This window comes from Ornithodoros turicata, unplaced genomic scaffold (assembly GCF_037126465.1).
Source record: "Ornithodoros turicata isolate Travis unplaced genomic scaffold, ASM3712646v1 ctg00001049.1, whole genome shotgun sequence".
NCBI lineage: Eukaryota > Metazoa > Arthropoda > Arachnida > Ixodida > Argasidae > Ornithodoros > Ornithodoros turicata.
Window position 1 is genome coordinate 90697 of NW_026999448.1, and position 13470 is coordinate 104166.

Consider the following 13470-nt stretch of genomic DNA (forward strand, 5'->3'; position numbering starts at 1 on the left):
CGTAGCAAGCGTGGCGCCACGTCCCCGAGATTTTTTTTCGAGATTGCGATTAGGGGCTTATGGTCTGTCTCCACAAGAACGTATCTACCATAAATGAAGGCATGGAATCGCTCACAACCGAAAACATTGCCTAGAGCCTCCTTTTCTATTTGCAAGTACCTGGTCCCCGCGTCTGTAAGCACCCTCGAAGCGTATGCCACTGGTCGCCAGTCTTTTCCATGCAGTTGCAACAAAGCTGCACCAAGTCCGCACTGCGATGCGTCCGGTGACACTTTAGTTTCCAAGGCCGGGTCGTAGAAGGCCAAGACCAGCGACGACGCTAAGGCGTCCCTGAGGATTTGCCACTCCTCGTCATGCGCCTTGGTCCACTCGAAGTAGCACTCTTTTTTAAGAAGCCCTCGTAAAGCTGCGGTTCTCTGGGAAAGATGTGGCACGAATTTACCAAAGTACGTGGCGAGTCCAAGCATCCGCTGCACCGCTTCTTTGCTCGATGGTGTAGGCATCTGTAAAACTCCTTTTGTAAGTTCAGGATCTGGTTGTATTCCATCCTTTTTTATCTTGTCACCCAAGAACGCAATCTCTTGCACAGAAAACACACATTTGTCGGGGTTAAGTGTTATTCCTTCCTGCTGACACACCTCGAGCGCGTTACGTAAGCGCTCATAATATTCTGTACGAGTTTTGCCCCACACTAGCACATCATCTATGTACACTTTGACACCTTCCAGGCCATCAAAATTTGAGTCATTGTCCTTTGAAACACTTCAGGAGCAGAAGCAATGCTGAAGGGTAATCTTTTGTAGCGGTAACGCCCAAACGGAGTTGCAAACGTACACACACGTGATATTTCCTCATCTAGTGGAATTTGGTGGAACCCTGCATTTGCATCTAGCTTCGAGAAAAATGTGGCGCCTGCCAGTTCTGCTTCAAGGTCTTCTCTTTTAGGCAAAACGAAATGTTCGCGTTTCAAACACTGATTTATGTGGCTCGGATCCATGCATAACCTGAGCTTGCCATTCTTTTTTCTCACTAAAACGAGAGGGCTTACCCAGTCAGATGGTTCCTCCATTCTGGTCACAAAACCTGCCGCTTCCATTCCATCCAACTCCTCTTTTAGTTGCTTCCTTAGCATGAGAGGTACGCGTCGTGCTGACTGGATAACATGCGTTGTCCCTTCTTTCAGGACCATCTTGTACTGTCTTCTCTAGCATCCAACGCCTTGGAAAAGGTTGGAGTACAGAGACGCTACCGGATCCTTGAGCTGTAATGCACTTGCCACGGCATTCACGGACTTCACCAAACCAAATAGTCTGCAGGCCTTCAGGCCTAGAATCGCTCGGCGAGGACTCTTTGTCACAAATAATTCCACAGTGCTTTCAATTCCGTTGACCTTGGTGAGCAGCTGCGCTGTTCCGACGTGGCTGATAATGCCGTCGCTGTAGTTGCACGGCACCGCTGCCGCAGGCTTCGTGGGCACACCCGCGCTTATCTTCCTATACACCGAGTGCGGTATCAAGTTGGCCTGTGACCCTGTGTCGACCTTCAGCTGCAAATCTCTTCCCGAAACAGATGCTGTCACGAGCCAGTCATCGCCATTATCTTTGCTGTTTCCAACCTCCAGGACGTCGAAATCATCGCCGCTATCTGCGCGTTCTTCAAAATACACCCCATCTGTTACCTTCCGGATTGCTCTACAGCATGCTGCAAAATGGTTCTTCCTCTTGCATTGGCGACACACCTTTCCATACGCTAGGCATTTCTTTATCTCATGCTTCCTGCCACATTTCCCACATTTTCTGTTAATCTTCGGCTGCTCCCTCTTCATCACCGGCTCGACTACTTTCTCAGACCTGTTCCACGCCCTGTTGTGCTTTTCCGTCAATTCCGCGGCTTTACAAAGTTGGACCGCACTGCTGAAAGTGAGATTATATTCTCGGAGGAGCCTTTCTCGCAAATTTCCGTCCCATACACCGTATACTATTTGGTCCCTGATGAATGAATCAGTCAGCGTGGAAAAATTACAGGACTGTGCTCTTAACTGGACGTCCCGATAAAATGCTTCAAACGGCTCGCCTTCGTTCTGCATTCGACACCTGAAGACATACCTCTCATAGGTCTCGTTGCATTTCGGAGTACAGTAGGCCTCAAACTTTTGCAGCAACGTCGTGTAGCTAGCTCTTTCTTCCGCTGTGAGCGAAAACGTGTTGAAAACCTCCACTGCATCGGGTCCTGCTACGTGCAGCAAGGTTGCTATCTTTCTCTTTCCGGTCCTCGGTTTTTCTTCGACCTCCGTTGCCTCCAGGTAAAGTTCCAGCCTCTGCTTAAACTTGCGCCAATTGTCGGCTACATTTCCGGAAAGTAGTAAGGGGTCCGGCGGTCGGAGCCCTTCCATTCTGGCCGCACTAGGGAGGGCACTACCACTTCTGACACCATGTATCAGGATGAGCCAGGCTTACAAGTGCCAGTTCAGACAGCAACAACCTGTTGCTCCTTTATTACCTGGTTTTATACAGAACGGTAGGGGGAGAACGTGTCGACACAAAGGCATGGCGAAGGCATGCCAACAGATAAGATTACTATCGGCTTCATTCCGATACAGTCATAGAGTGCGTCACATGTGCGCCTTCCAGCCAAAGTATTCGGACGAGCACACCTGAGCACAGCTACACGCGCCATCTGGTGCTGATCGTCTGCAACGTATATGTAATAAAAACGACTCCAGACGGCGCATTGCATGAGGTGCTGCAAAATCGGCCGTAGTAGCAGACGACAATAATTTCTCGGAATTCAGCGTGGACATCGAGGCAGTTATGGCGTTTTCATCTGTCTTGCAGTTTACCTACATGCGCAGAGAGAGTGAGGTAGACATTCCAGACAATGTGTGTAGAAGTCGTGCACGACAACTGACGGAAGGACGAAAAGTAAGCAGAGCGTAGTAACGTTCCCAAAAGGAGCAATCCGGAAGAGAAGAGACGACGAGAACTCTAATTCTGACAACAGTACCGTGATGTAGTACTGGGATCGGCTCGCTGCACATTTATCCTGCCCAAGGCACCCTGCAATCGTGCATGGCATCCATCATGAACCTCGTGAGCAACGGTTGTGTTCTGACAACTTATCCAAGGCTGAAAGCGACAATCCCGCACGGGGAGCATTTGTGTGTAGTTTTATTAATCTATTCGCAACTAAATCATAAAACCGTTAAACAAGTTCCGTCTGCTCCGTAAAACGTCGTGTTTCGTTTAACATCCCTACTTCAATACTTGTTGGGACTGACAGCGACGCTGTCTCCCGGGTTGCTTATCACTGATCACCTCATCTTATGGGTCTTCCTCCCGATTTTCCAGACCTTCCAGCCTATCTTCCTGCGTTTCTCATTCCTGTAGAGAGGTGCGAAAACTCGTGTCGCTTTAGAATTAACTAAAGAGCGAAGGATCAAATGTTTAGTGCAAACACGTATATCATATGAGAGACTAAGCCCACAAGCGTAATTGTTCCGCTCTGTTTCGCCTTCGAGGTATGCCCATTTATCGTGGTATGCCGCCATTTTTGCAAACGAAGGAGCCGCCAGCCGCCGAAAACTGTCGTCTGCTAAGGCGTTCGACGAACGCGCCCTCCCCCCAAACACGGCACAAGCAGGAAACGCGAAACGCACTCCGCGAAGTCTGCAGGAGGAGACTGCGGAGGAGTCTGCGGAGGTGACTACCCAAAGTGCGCCTTCTTTGACGCACATGTGCGCCTGTGGAGAATTCGGATGGCGCACCATTATGGCGGCACTTCCAGTGTGCGGTATGCGGTGACGCATCTCAGACTATTCGAACGCACCCCATGGCTTCTGACTGAACTGCAGGATATTTCGCGCGGTTAGCAGAACACGAAAAGGCATGATGCTCATAGCAGACGACACCAGTGTTCTTGTCGTCTGCGAAGGAATATCTTGTGACTCTGTCGCAGGATATTCCCTGCCGTCTTAGGAGCACGGAAAGACATCCCGCAGCTTAGTCACAAGATATTCCGTAGCAGACGACAGGGCCAATGGGTTCGTCCGCTATGTGAGTCATGCATTTCGTACTCTTCTACCCACATGGAATCTCCTGCAGCTGAGTGGGAATACCGTCTGTAGCAGACGACAGCACCAGTGGTGTCGTCTGCTATGGGAGTCATGCCTTCTCGTGTTCTTCTAACCCTGTGGAATATCCTGCAGCTCAGTCAGAAGATACTCTGTAGCAGACGACATGACCAATGGTGTCGTCTGCTATGCTTCCGCTTTAACTCTCGATATCTCGGCGCCGTGCGAATGCTCAACATAAGACCCAGCAGAATTTAAGTCCCATCCTTCCACTACATGTCTGTAGAATATTCTGCGGGGATGTCCCTCGTGTGAACACACGGTTATAGTGCTTAAAAACACCACGGATTAATTCAGTGGCACCCGATTAAATTGAATAGCATCTGGAATTTTTCAGATGGCGCCCGGATTAAATTGAATGGCGCTCGGGTTATTTCAGGTGGCACCTGGACTAATTCAGATGGCACTTTGACTAAAATAGACGGGAAAACCTGCAGTTATTTATTTTGTACTTCTTGTTTTTCCTCCTCTCACTCGTACGAATATGTGTATGAGTGAGCAAAAATGTAAGAGTGAACGGAGGATGAGTGAGACAGAATGACTGATTTGTCCCTTCAGATGACGCACCCTGGAAGTCGCTGGGAAGGCATGTTAGCTTAGCTCAATTCGTAACGCCCAACGATTTCAGTGACTTCCATTTTTCATCTGTTTCAACCTTTCCACTACCGGAAACAGTAACGGAAACGAACTTAAAAGGTCGGTATCAGAAACGGATACCGGAAACGGAAACGAAAATATAGCAGCAACGAAAATGGAAACGGTAACCAAAATACGTCCGTGGCAATGACGACCCCTAAAGGAAGAAACAACAGAGTATCTCAGAATCTATCGTGCCAATCCACATTGTTCAACGGGACTTACCCCTGCTTTTGTGTTTGCACGGGAGGAACCTTCGCACCTGACTTGATGTGGTTGGCTTCCCAACAGCAGCCAAACGCCTGCGAGAGAGAGAGAGAGTGAAGAGGAACCAAGAGCAAACCGTGCGCTATACACATGTCAAAAGGGAGCAAAAGATAGAGGATTCAAGGCTGGAGACCGCCTGGAAAACAGAAGAAAGGATAGAAAAGTTTCAGTAAACCACTCAAGATTTTGTGTAGCCAAGGGCCAAGCAGTTTCGTGTTGACAGCCACAAAGGTGTGGAACGCCTTTCTCGTTTTCTCGTGTTCCAGCGCATGCAGCTTCAAACCCGCCATATCCTCCACAGCATGAGGAACGTTTGCCACCAACGGAGAGCCTACAGACTGGATCACCATCGGATGGACAGCGGGCCAGTACCGGTCAAAACCGCAATGACCAATCCCTGCCCGAGACACCACGGAAAGGAGAAACAAGTTCCAAAGAGAATACTGGATTACAATCTGGACAGTCGCTAAAAACTTTTGTTTTGCTGTCGCTTTTTGTTTGTGTGACCCATTATTCTACCGCGAACAGGCAAACATACCTTAATCTTTGCTTAATTTAGCGCATACCAGGGATCGGTACGAGTATTTTTTTTTTCGGTATGGTTCGGGCTCGGGTTCAGGCATGTTGTATCGGTTCCAGTTTTGCTCCGCTGACCGGAAATTATACGCTTGAACCGGTTCAGGTATGTCGGTTCGGTTCGAGTTCGGCTCAGGGAGAACCCCCCCCCCCCCCCCACAGACACACACACAAAAAAAAAAAGTGGTCAGCGGGCGGGACGTCTGCAGGGGTTGGAACCGTTACTTTTTTCGGTCCTGGTTTAACCCATTCTTCTGCAGTAATTTTGCTCCATGAACGCGAGCTTACCCTCACCATACACAGTTGTAAGAGTGTGAGATAACAGTTTGAGGTGAAAAATACAAGAAAAGTATTAAACACATTTATTATTTACTTGATATTTTACTGTATTGTACTCTCGTAGTTGTTTGCTGAAAATGAACAGCGAAGTGCCTTTTGGCAAAACCCAGTCAGGGCCATCTTTTGCTCCGACAAAAAAACTGGCGTCACAAAAGTCAAACTTGTACTCGCATCTGGCGTCGTACAAAAAATAAACAAAAAAAAAAGGGTCGGACGGTGGTACAATTATTTCACCTCTGAACCGATTCCCGAACCGGTAACCGTATCAATTTTTCTCGGTTCACTTCCGCTTCGGTTCAGGACAAGTAAAACAATTCTTGGGGTTCGATTCAGTTCGTGTTGGACAGAAAATAACGTTTTGTTTTTCGTTTTTCGGTTCGGGTTCAGTTCCGGTTCCAATCCCTGGTGCATACATGCGGAGCCACTTTATCTGCACCCACCCTGTACTTGTCACGCACGTTGTGCAGCCGCGCGGGTGTTATTGTCTGCATGGCAACAATTTCACATGGATAAAGTTATGTCTTTTCCAATACTTTACAGCAGGCAAAGCGGTTTTCGAAAGTGTGCTCGCGTACGTCAGCGGGGCTCTCCAGCTTTCCTGTGTTTACGCGATTTGATTACGTTCGTCGTTCTGAATAGAAAACAAACCCTAAAGAACTCACCGATATTGCCAGAAAGGAACTTCCGGAATACTCTCAACATCCGGCGTCTGCTCTTGTCATGTATTCCATCGAATAACAGCTGATCTACGCCACAATTTCGCGTGGGGTTTTCGATGGCGTGCTCAGCAGTCCACAAGGAATAAAATAGCACTATAGTTTCCGAATCGCCAGAATCAGATGCGACTATCACTTTAAACGGCCGTAGAAATCACAGTATTTTTTTACAGTGAGTCTCCTAGTGACTTGAAGACACATGAGGCCATGTGGGTCCTTATGAGGTGAAGGTACGTGAGGCCATGATGGCCCTCATGATGTGAGGACAAGTGAGGATGAGGACCCTCATGAGGTGAAGATACGTGAGGCCATGAGGGTCGTGAATAGCCTCATGAGGTGAAGACATGTGAGGATGGTGAGGCCTTTCGGGATCCCGATGCCCTGAAGTGAGGCTCGTGAGGGAAAAATTTGAAATGGAATGTGAGGGTGAGGCAGGGATTTCCCTACACCCCCCTGCATTTTTGCAACACCCCCCCCCCCTTGAAATTTCTCAGGTGACCCCACCCAACTCGACCACCAACACGTTCTGGTAGAGAGTCCGGCGCAGCGAATTACATCCTGTACTGTCAAACTTGGGCTGTAGGACCACAGTCATGCAGATGATCGTACCAAGCATTTGTCCAATCTGTGTGCTAGGTATTCATTGAGCTTCGTGAGACAAGGTGCTAGTCTTTTTTCTTTGTCGGTCGTGTGATTATGCATCTTAATGTAGAAATGCCGTTCATAATGAATCTGTATTCTAATGTACTGTGTTCTAACGTAATGACATGTACAAATAAAACTGCAAAGCTGTGCAGGGGTGTCACCATTGTGCCACGATCCTTTCCGTGTCTAAGAAAAATTCCTTAAGTGGAACCTTCACCAAGCCTACCCCCCCCCCCTTGAAAGCTCGGCACCCCCCTCCAGCAGTGAATTTCTGTGGAAATCACTGGGGTGAGGGCGACTGAGATTAAGTTACTGGTGAGGAAAATTTGGTGAGGGTGAGTGAGGCTGATAAAGTCCGTGCTCCGTGAGGCGAGGATGAGTGAGGCCGCAGGAAAATACCCACCTATGATCATGTGATCCCAGGTCCAATGAAGAGCGTCCATACCACTCACGTCACATAGTGACGCGCGTTGCGGCGCTCATCACGGGTCTATCGTGAAGGCGAAGGAGGCTGTTTCGCGCACGGGAGATTCGTGGGGCTATTGCAGGCGTCCCAATTTCGCTACGGTTGCTCTAGTTGTGGGAAAACTGTTTTCGGGCGCCTAGCATTCCATAACGACCAAAAACAGAAAAAAAAGTTGTGTGCCTCTAGACTGCTCCTTTAAAGATCTGAAAAATTGAACACCGAGCTTTAAGCCATTCGTTGAAATGATTTGTTTCAGTTTGTTGTTATTTGCGAATAGAAATTCAGTGTAGCAGCAGGTTGCGTGTAATTGCGTGTGTGCCCGCAATGCGTTCGTGGGTGGTTAGGGTACGTATACCGGCATCTACGCAGCGGCTCCCCGGTGCGGATGTGAATTTACTTACCCCCGCACGCCTCAAGATATAGGCAGCCCCGAAGCCCCCGATTCCTGTCTTCTTTGAAACATAATAATCTCTTGCTCATAAAATTTCATATATACTGTCAGGTAGTCTATCGCTCTGAAGAAACTGGTCTACCGATAAGTGGGGCGATATCTCCACATTTGCCTCATTAAAAATGGGAATGCGGTCATACTGCGATTATCGTTGCATTACGGAGTTGCACGCCATATTCGATATGTCACTAGCTAGCATTTTGCAACGTTTAACCATTGCACCGGTTGGATGACGGGATTACTTCCCAATGTTGACGTGTGCGTCAAACAGGAAAGTTCGGGAAATACTGCGGGTCTTCCATGTAACCATGTTCCTCTATAATTTCATTCTGCCCTGTTTTTCTATTGGTAATAGAGTGCGTGGCCTTAGCACAGCTGATTCTCTCTATGAAGTTCACGTGTATGATAAACTCGCCTATAGGTATGATTCACAGAAAAGGGAGCAACCTTAGGTGCTAGACTTTTTTTTCAAGCAGGTCGTGCAAATGTTCGAGGTGTCCTTAAAATGTCTTCATGTCGGGTACACTTCATAAATAAGGCACTCTGTTAACTGAGCAGAACGGAGCTCACCCGTATTACACTGGTGCTTCGCGCATTTTAAAGGGAAAAACTGTTGCTTTGTGTCAAGAAGCTCAGTATTCCTTGTTGCGGGTGCTGGTAACCCGCGATGCGATGCGAGCTCAACACAAGATGAAGTGAACCCCGCCAGTCACGCAACAGGGAATGACTTTTCTTGCTGAGCTGGCGGTTGCTGGCATCCCAAACAGCGGAATTCTTCAGACAAATCAGAATTCTTACCAGAAATTTTACCAGCGTATGTCTTTCGGATCAATCTGGGAAGCGGAAACCGTATAGGTATAACTTTCCTGCTTCATTGTGAAATCCTTAACAAGCCATATAGAAACGTCTAATCTGGTGTTCGATGAACGGTCTTGTAGAACACAGCAGCTTTACACAGTCCGCGTATAGCTTAGGGCTCTGCCGTACGCGACACGTGCCTTCGTGAAATATTTCCTTGAGATGAGCGGATATCATTAGTGCTAAACAAGAAAAAGTAATTTCCGAAACGTACTGAAGGGGTTTTGCAAGCATAGCGTTGTTAACTTTGCTCGTTCGACCTTCTTTTCGTGGAACAAGAATGATGTTCTAGTATTGTTCGCCCTAGACGTGCATGCACGCTACTTCGTGCCCTGTGACGGCCTGGTATTCGGCCACCACGTAGAAACAGCTGGAGGACGAAATACAATGGGATGAGACGCCGGACGTTTTGAAGCAAACTTTGATTGATAGTGTTTTAAAACACCGTTATGCGCGTTAGTTACGAAACCTTTGTTAGGCGTGGGGATGCCACCTGGCCTGTATTTCATCGGCCATGCCCGTTATTTGCTCCTGTTGCCAGTTACCGGTTGAATGCCAATACCGGCAGTGTTTTGCTGGTATTTTGCAGCACACGGGATTTTATGCGGAATTACTTTAAAAGTCCCGTGTTTCGGGTCGTCATTTTTGACGTTTTCCAGTTTCCGCAACCTCTGTTCTGTACACATTCAACCACGCACAGTCATAACGGGAGAGCGGACACTGTATCCTTACATGCACACTGCTATATATGCTATTTATGTTAATATTGCCTTGAGTTTGAGGGGAAAAGATCTGCTATGTTCATCTATATGCTATCTCGCTCTTGAAGAGTTTACCTACTTCTCTCTTACCTATTTCTCTCGCTCAATCTCTAAGTTCCTCCTCTCTTGTTCTACCTCACACACTCAACAGGTATATTGGACGGCCAGAAATGGCAACCCTAGTTGGGAGATGCAGGGTCCGCGGTAAATTCATGAAAAGAAGGAATCGTGTAGCAATAATCAGTGGTTACGATTAGATAGGTGGCATCCCGAAACGTACGGGCCGCGTCGGAGTGTGCGTTGTATGTGTAATGTGTTGTACATTGTTGTCGGGAATATGCACCACACCCATATGCGAACAGGGGGATACACTGTATCTAAACAGCTTGCGCATGTAATGATGTAATTTGTCATGTGAAAGTTACCAGGGGAGCCGGTATTTTATCGTATACGGAGTATGCATTTTCCTAAAGAAACTATCACGTGTCAAAAAACAGTGCTGCACTGGATAGCTCAGTCCGTATATAACGTGTTGGCTTGCTGAACGGAAGATTGCTGGCAGATCCCGGTCGAGCAAGGTAGCAACATGGGAGAGGTAAATACTGTTTCCAGCACCGTGTGTCGGAGACTTCCAGCGCACGTCAAAAGAACCCCAGGCGATCCAAGTGTCCCCAGCGCGACCCTGGGGCACGTGCAACATGTAGCCACACAATTAGGCTGACCCACCAAACGTGTTAATCTACGCCTAATTATTATGAAGTGAAAATAGCTGTACTATACCAATGCGACTGTTCCAAGAGGCCCTAAGTTCGCGGCAATTGCGATCAGGTTAAGTTATGTGGAGCTATGTTTCTCTATCCTGGAGCGGTCTGGAGGGTCGACACCGCTCCCTGGAGCTCGTTTTCAGCTCTCGTATTAGGTTATATGTTTGTGCTTCGGATGCATACTAACTCAGACCATGATCACTTCATCATTCTCGCTACTTAGTAATTCGGGATTTCAGGACATGGCTGCATGAAAAATCTTACACGGAGTGCTCATTGTGTGTGCGAGGAGCAACTTAGGTTTTCACTAAAAGGCACGGGTGAAAGCTTGCCAAAGTCATGCTGAAGGTCTGTATAGGGCGTTGAGGTCTATTACATTAGATCTGTATATGATAGTGCTTTCATTGTAATTGTGCCGTCAGAATCAACAGTGTTAGTTGCTTAGCATGACGTTATTTGCGTACAGTGCTGCCATTTTATATTGATCTCTCTGGAGAAATCGACTTCCCCATTTTGTTAAGGTTATTTCAGCTTTCGCAGCGCATTTGTGGCACCAGAAGGACATTTGTGCTATACGTATTCTGCTACAACGTGCACTCTAAAAGGCAGAAGAGAGCTGAAAACATTTCCAATGGGTTCACTGTGTTTGTGAAAAAAATTATATACTTTCGCCGCTGACCAATTCGGTGGCAAGGTTGCCTGGACGCCAGTTGTGAAGCAATTTCTAATGACATACCCTAAAGAAAAAACGTTAAAGTGGTATCTAACATGGCCAAAAACTGATGTCATCTTGTAAAGCAGTATGTGAAAAGCATTCCTACAAAATATTTTTGTCCAAAGTTGTTTCACCGCAGCGCAATTAATTCGGAAAATCGCTGCCGCGGCGACGGGTCGGAGCGCTCCAACTGCAGACCACACCCACTCTAGTGGGACGTTTGTGGTAGAGAGCCGCCTCATTCGTTGGTAGAAAAAACGGTCTGCTACGAACACTGCGAGCTGTTTCTTGTTGACTGCTATTCATTACATGATTTATATCACGTTTTCTGAAAAACAAAGCATATATATGCAGCGCGAAAAAATAAGATTGCAATCACAAGAGTAGTATCCGATTATCAACCACCGCCGAGCGTTTTTGTCTTACGTCAACGATGGAACAGCAGCAAATATTCCCCCCTCAGTCGGCATGGCGGTGCAACTACCGCATGTACACACACGTCCATGCACTTCCCCACCAATTGCCACATCCGGATGGCGTCGCTGAAGACCTTCCTGTTGCGATAGCACAGTACCAGTACCACACGAGGAAAAAGCACAGGACGCACCCGCTGCTCATAAAGGTCACAGTAGCTGAAAGCAAGCAATAACGGCGTTATTGTGGCGCCACCTGTTAGCCATTGAACCAACCAGTAAACAACAAGTTCATTGTGTAATGTGCACATGATTTGATTTGCTTTTGAGCTAAAATAAAATGGAGATTTTAGCTTAATTAGTCCGCAACTCCACATCACTTGACCACAAACACATGTATTAAACTACACTAGAAAGGAATAATGAAATAATGTGTCCAATACAAGGTGAAAACTGTAAACTTCGTAAATAGTACTCTCATCTCACGTCTATTCCACCAGCAATACCTTCCAGAATAGGTGAATTCTCACCAGGTACGTCCAGCGTTGCTTGTGTAAGTACCGGAAGGGCTGGCATGCTACCACCTAAAAGGATAATGTATAATAACTGTAAGACAGAGAATCAACAACACTCCACACTATGCAACCCTGCACACAATGCTTGCATGTGGTGTTCTCTAGCTTTTTCATTTTTGCTAGTTGTTATTTGCTTCGTTGAAGCAGATTTGCCCTCTGCTTTTTAGCTTCTTCGGGCGTCCTCTTTGATGTTGGATGCCTACAGTTCAGTACAGCGACAATCTCTTCCCATGCTTTGCGTTTAGCTGCTTTAGTTGTCGAATTTGAAAATTTAGATCTAATAACGTTCTTCCGTTTTTCCACTTCGCGTACCAACTGTAACTTTGCTCCACTGTCCAATTTTGACTACGCTTTGCCATAGTGCAATCGTTCAAAAACCGATCGACCAAATGCAGACGACATGTAGCCGTTTGCAAGGACAACAACACAGCGCACGAAGTTTGGTATTCGTTTTATTGAAAAGAATGGCTTTACATTGCTGTTAATACAAGCTCAATTTATCAGTCCCACAACGCAAATAATTACTTCCAACCTTCGCCAATCCACCTCTATTCACCAAGTATGCGAAGCAGACGATGACAGCCACCGTCCTCGTGAGGGAATCTGCGCATGCAAGAGGCCTACAGATGAGGCACAAGGCGGTGTAAAGTACAAAAGAATTCGAATGTACACATTGGCAGCACTAACGTATCGTATTTTGCGTTACCTTTGCTGTACTCAGCGCTGCTTCCACGGCGAGCACAAGCGTAAACTATGCTAGCCCGCACTACGTAAACAAGACACGGAATTTGCCTAAGAAGCCGTAGGAGGAGCCCGTTCCAAGCGTCGGCCACTAGGGATACGTCCATCCTCCGTTACATTGGACGATCCCAGCTATGACGTCACTTCCGCCAGCTAGATGATGCACCGTCGATCTCAAGTTCGAACTCAAGTCAGATCGCTGTGAGAACGTTCTCAAAATGGCCATCCTTTCTGTCTCAAATCTGAGATGTTACTCATCTGAGAACGAACTCAGCGTGAGATCGCACTCATCTTCGTTTTGTTTTATGCAAACGGCCCCTGGACATAGTTGCGTAAGGTGTCGTCTGTTACACTGTTCACAACGAAGCCTCCACAAGACCCGGCAATCTTTGGACAGGTGAGACTTCTGTCCACAAAG

At 47.2% G+C, this 13470-nt stretch overlaps 1 protein-coding gene and 1 long non-coding RNA gene across 2 annotated transcripts; both read right to left on the minus strand.

Annotated features, from left to right (window-relative positions):
• Positions 1 to 1204: 1204 nt before the first annotated feature.
• LOC135376168 (uncharacterized) lies at positions 1205 to 2392 on the minus strand. The gene has a single exon (XM_064608763.1). It carries the CDS (start codon positions 2390 to 2392, stop codon positions 1205 to 1207), a length of 1188 nt encoding a protein of 395 aa, XP_064464833.1.
• A 2490-nt stretch (positions 2393 to 4882) lies between these two features.
• On the minus strand, positions 4883 to 9209 carry LOC135376172 (uncharacterized). The gene is made up of 3 exons (XR_010417564.1): positions 9024 to 9209; positions 4991 to 5067; positions 4883 to 4922 (listed from the first exon to the last, which is right to left on the minus strand). It is a non-coding gene; the product is annotated as an uncharacterized LOC135376172 (long non-coding RNA).
• Between the last annotated feature and the right edge of the window lie 4261 nt (positions 9210 to 13470).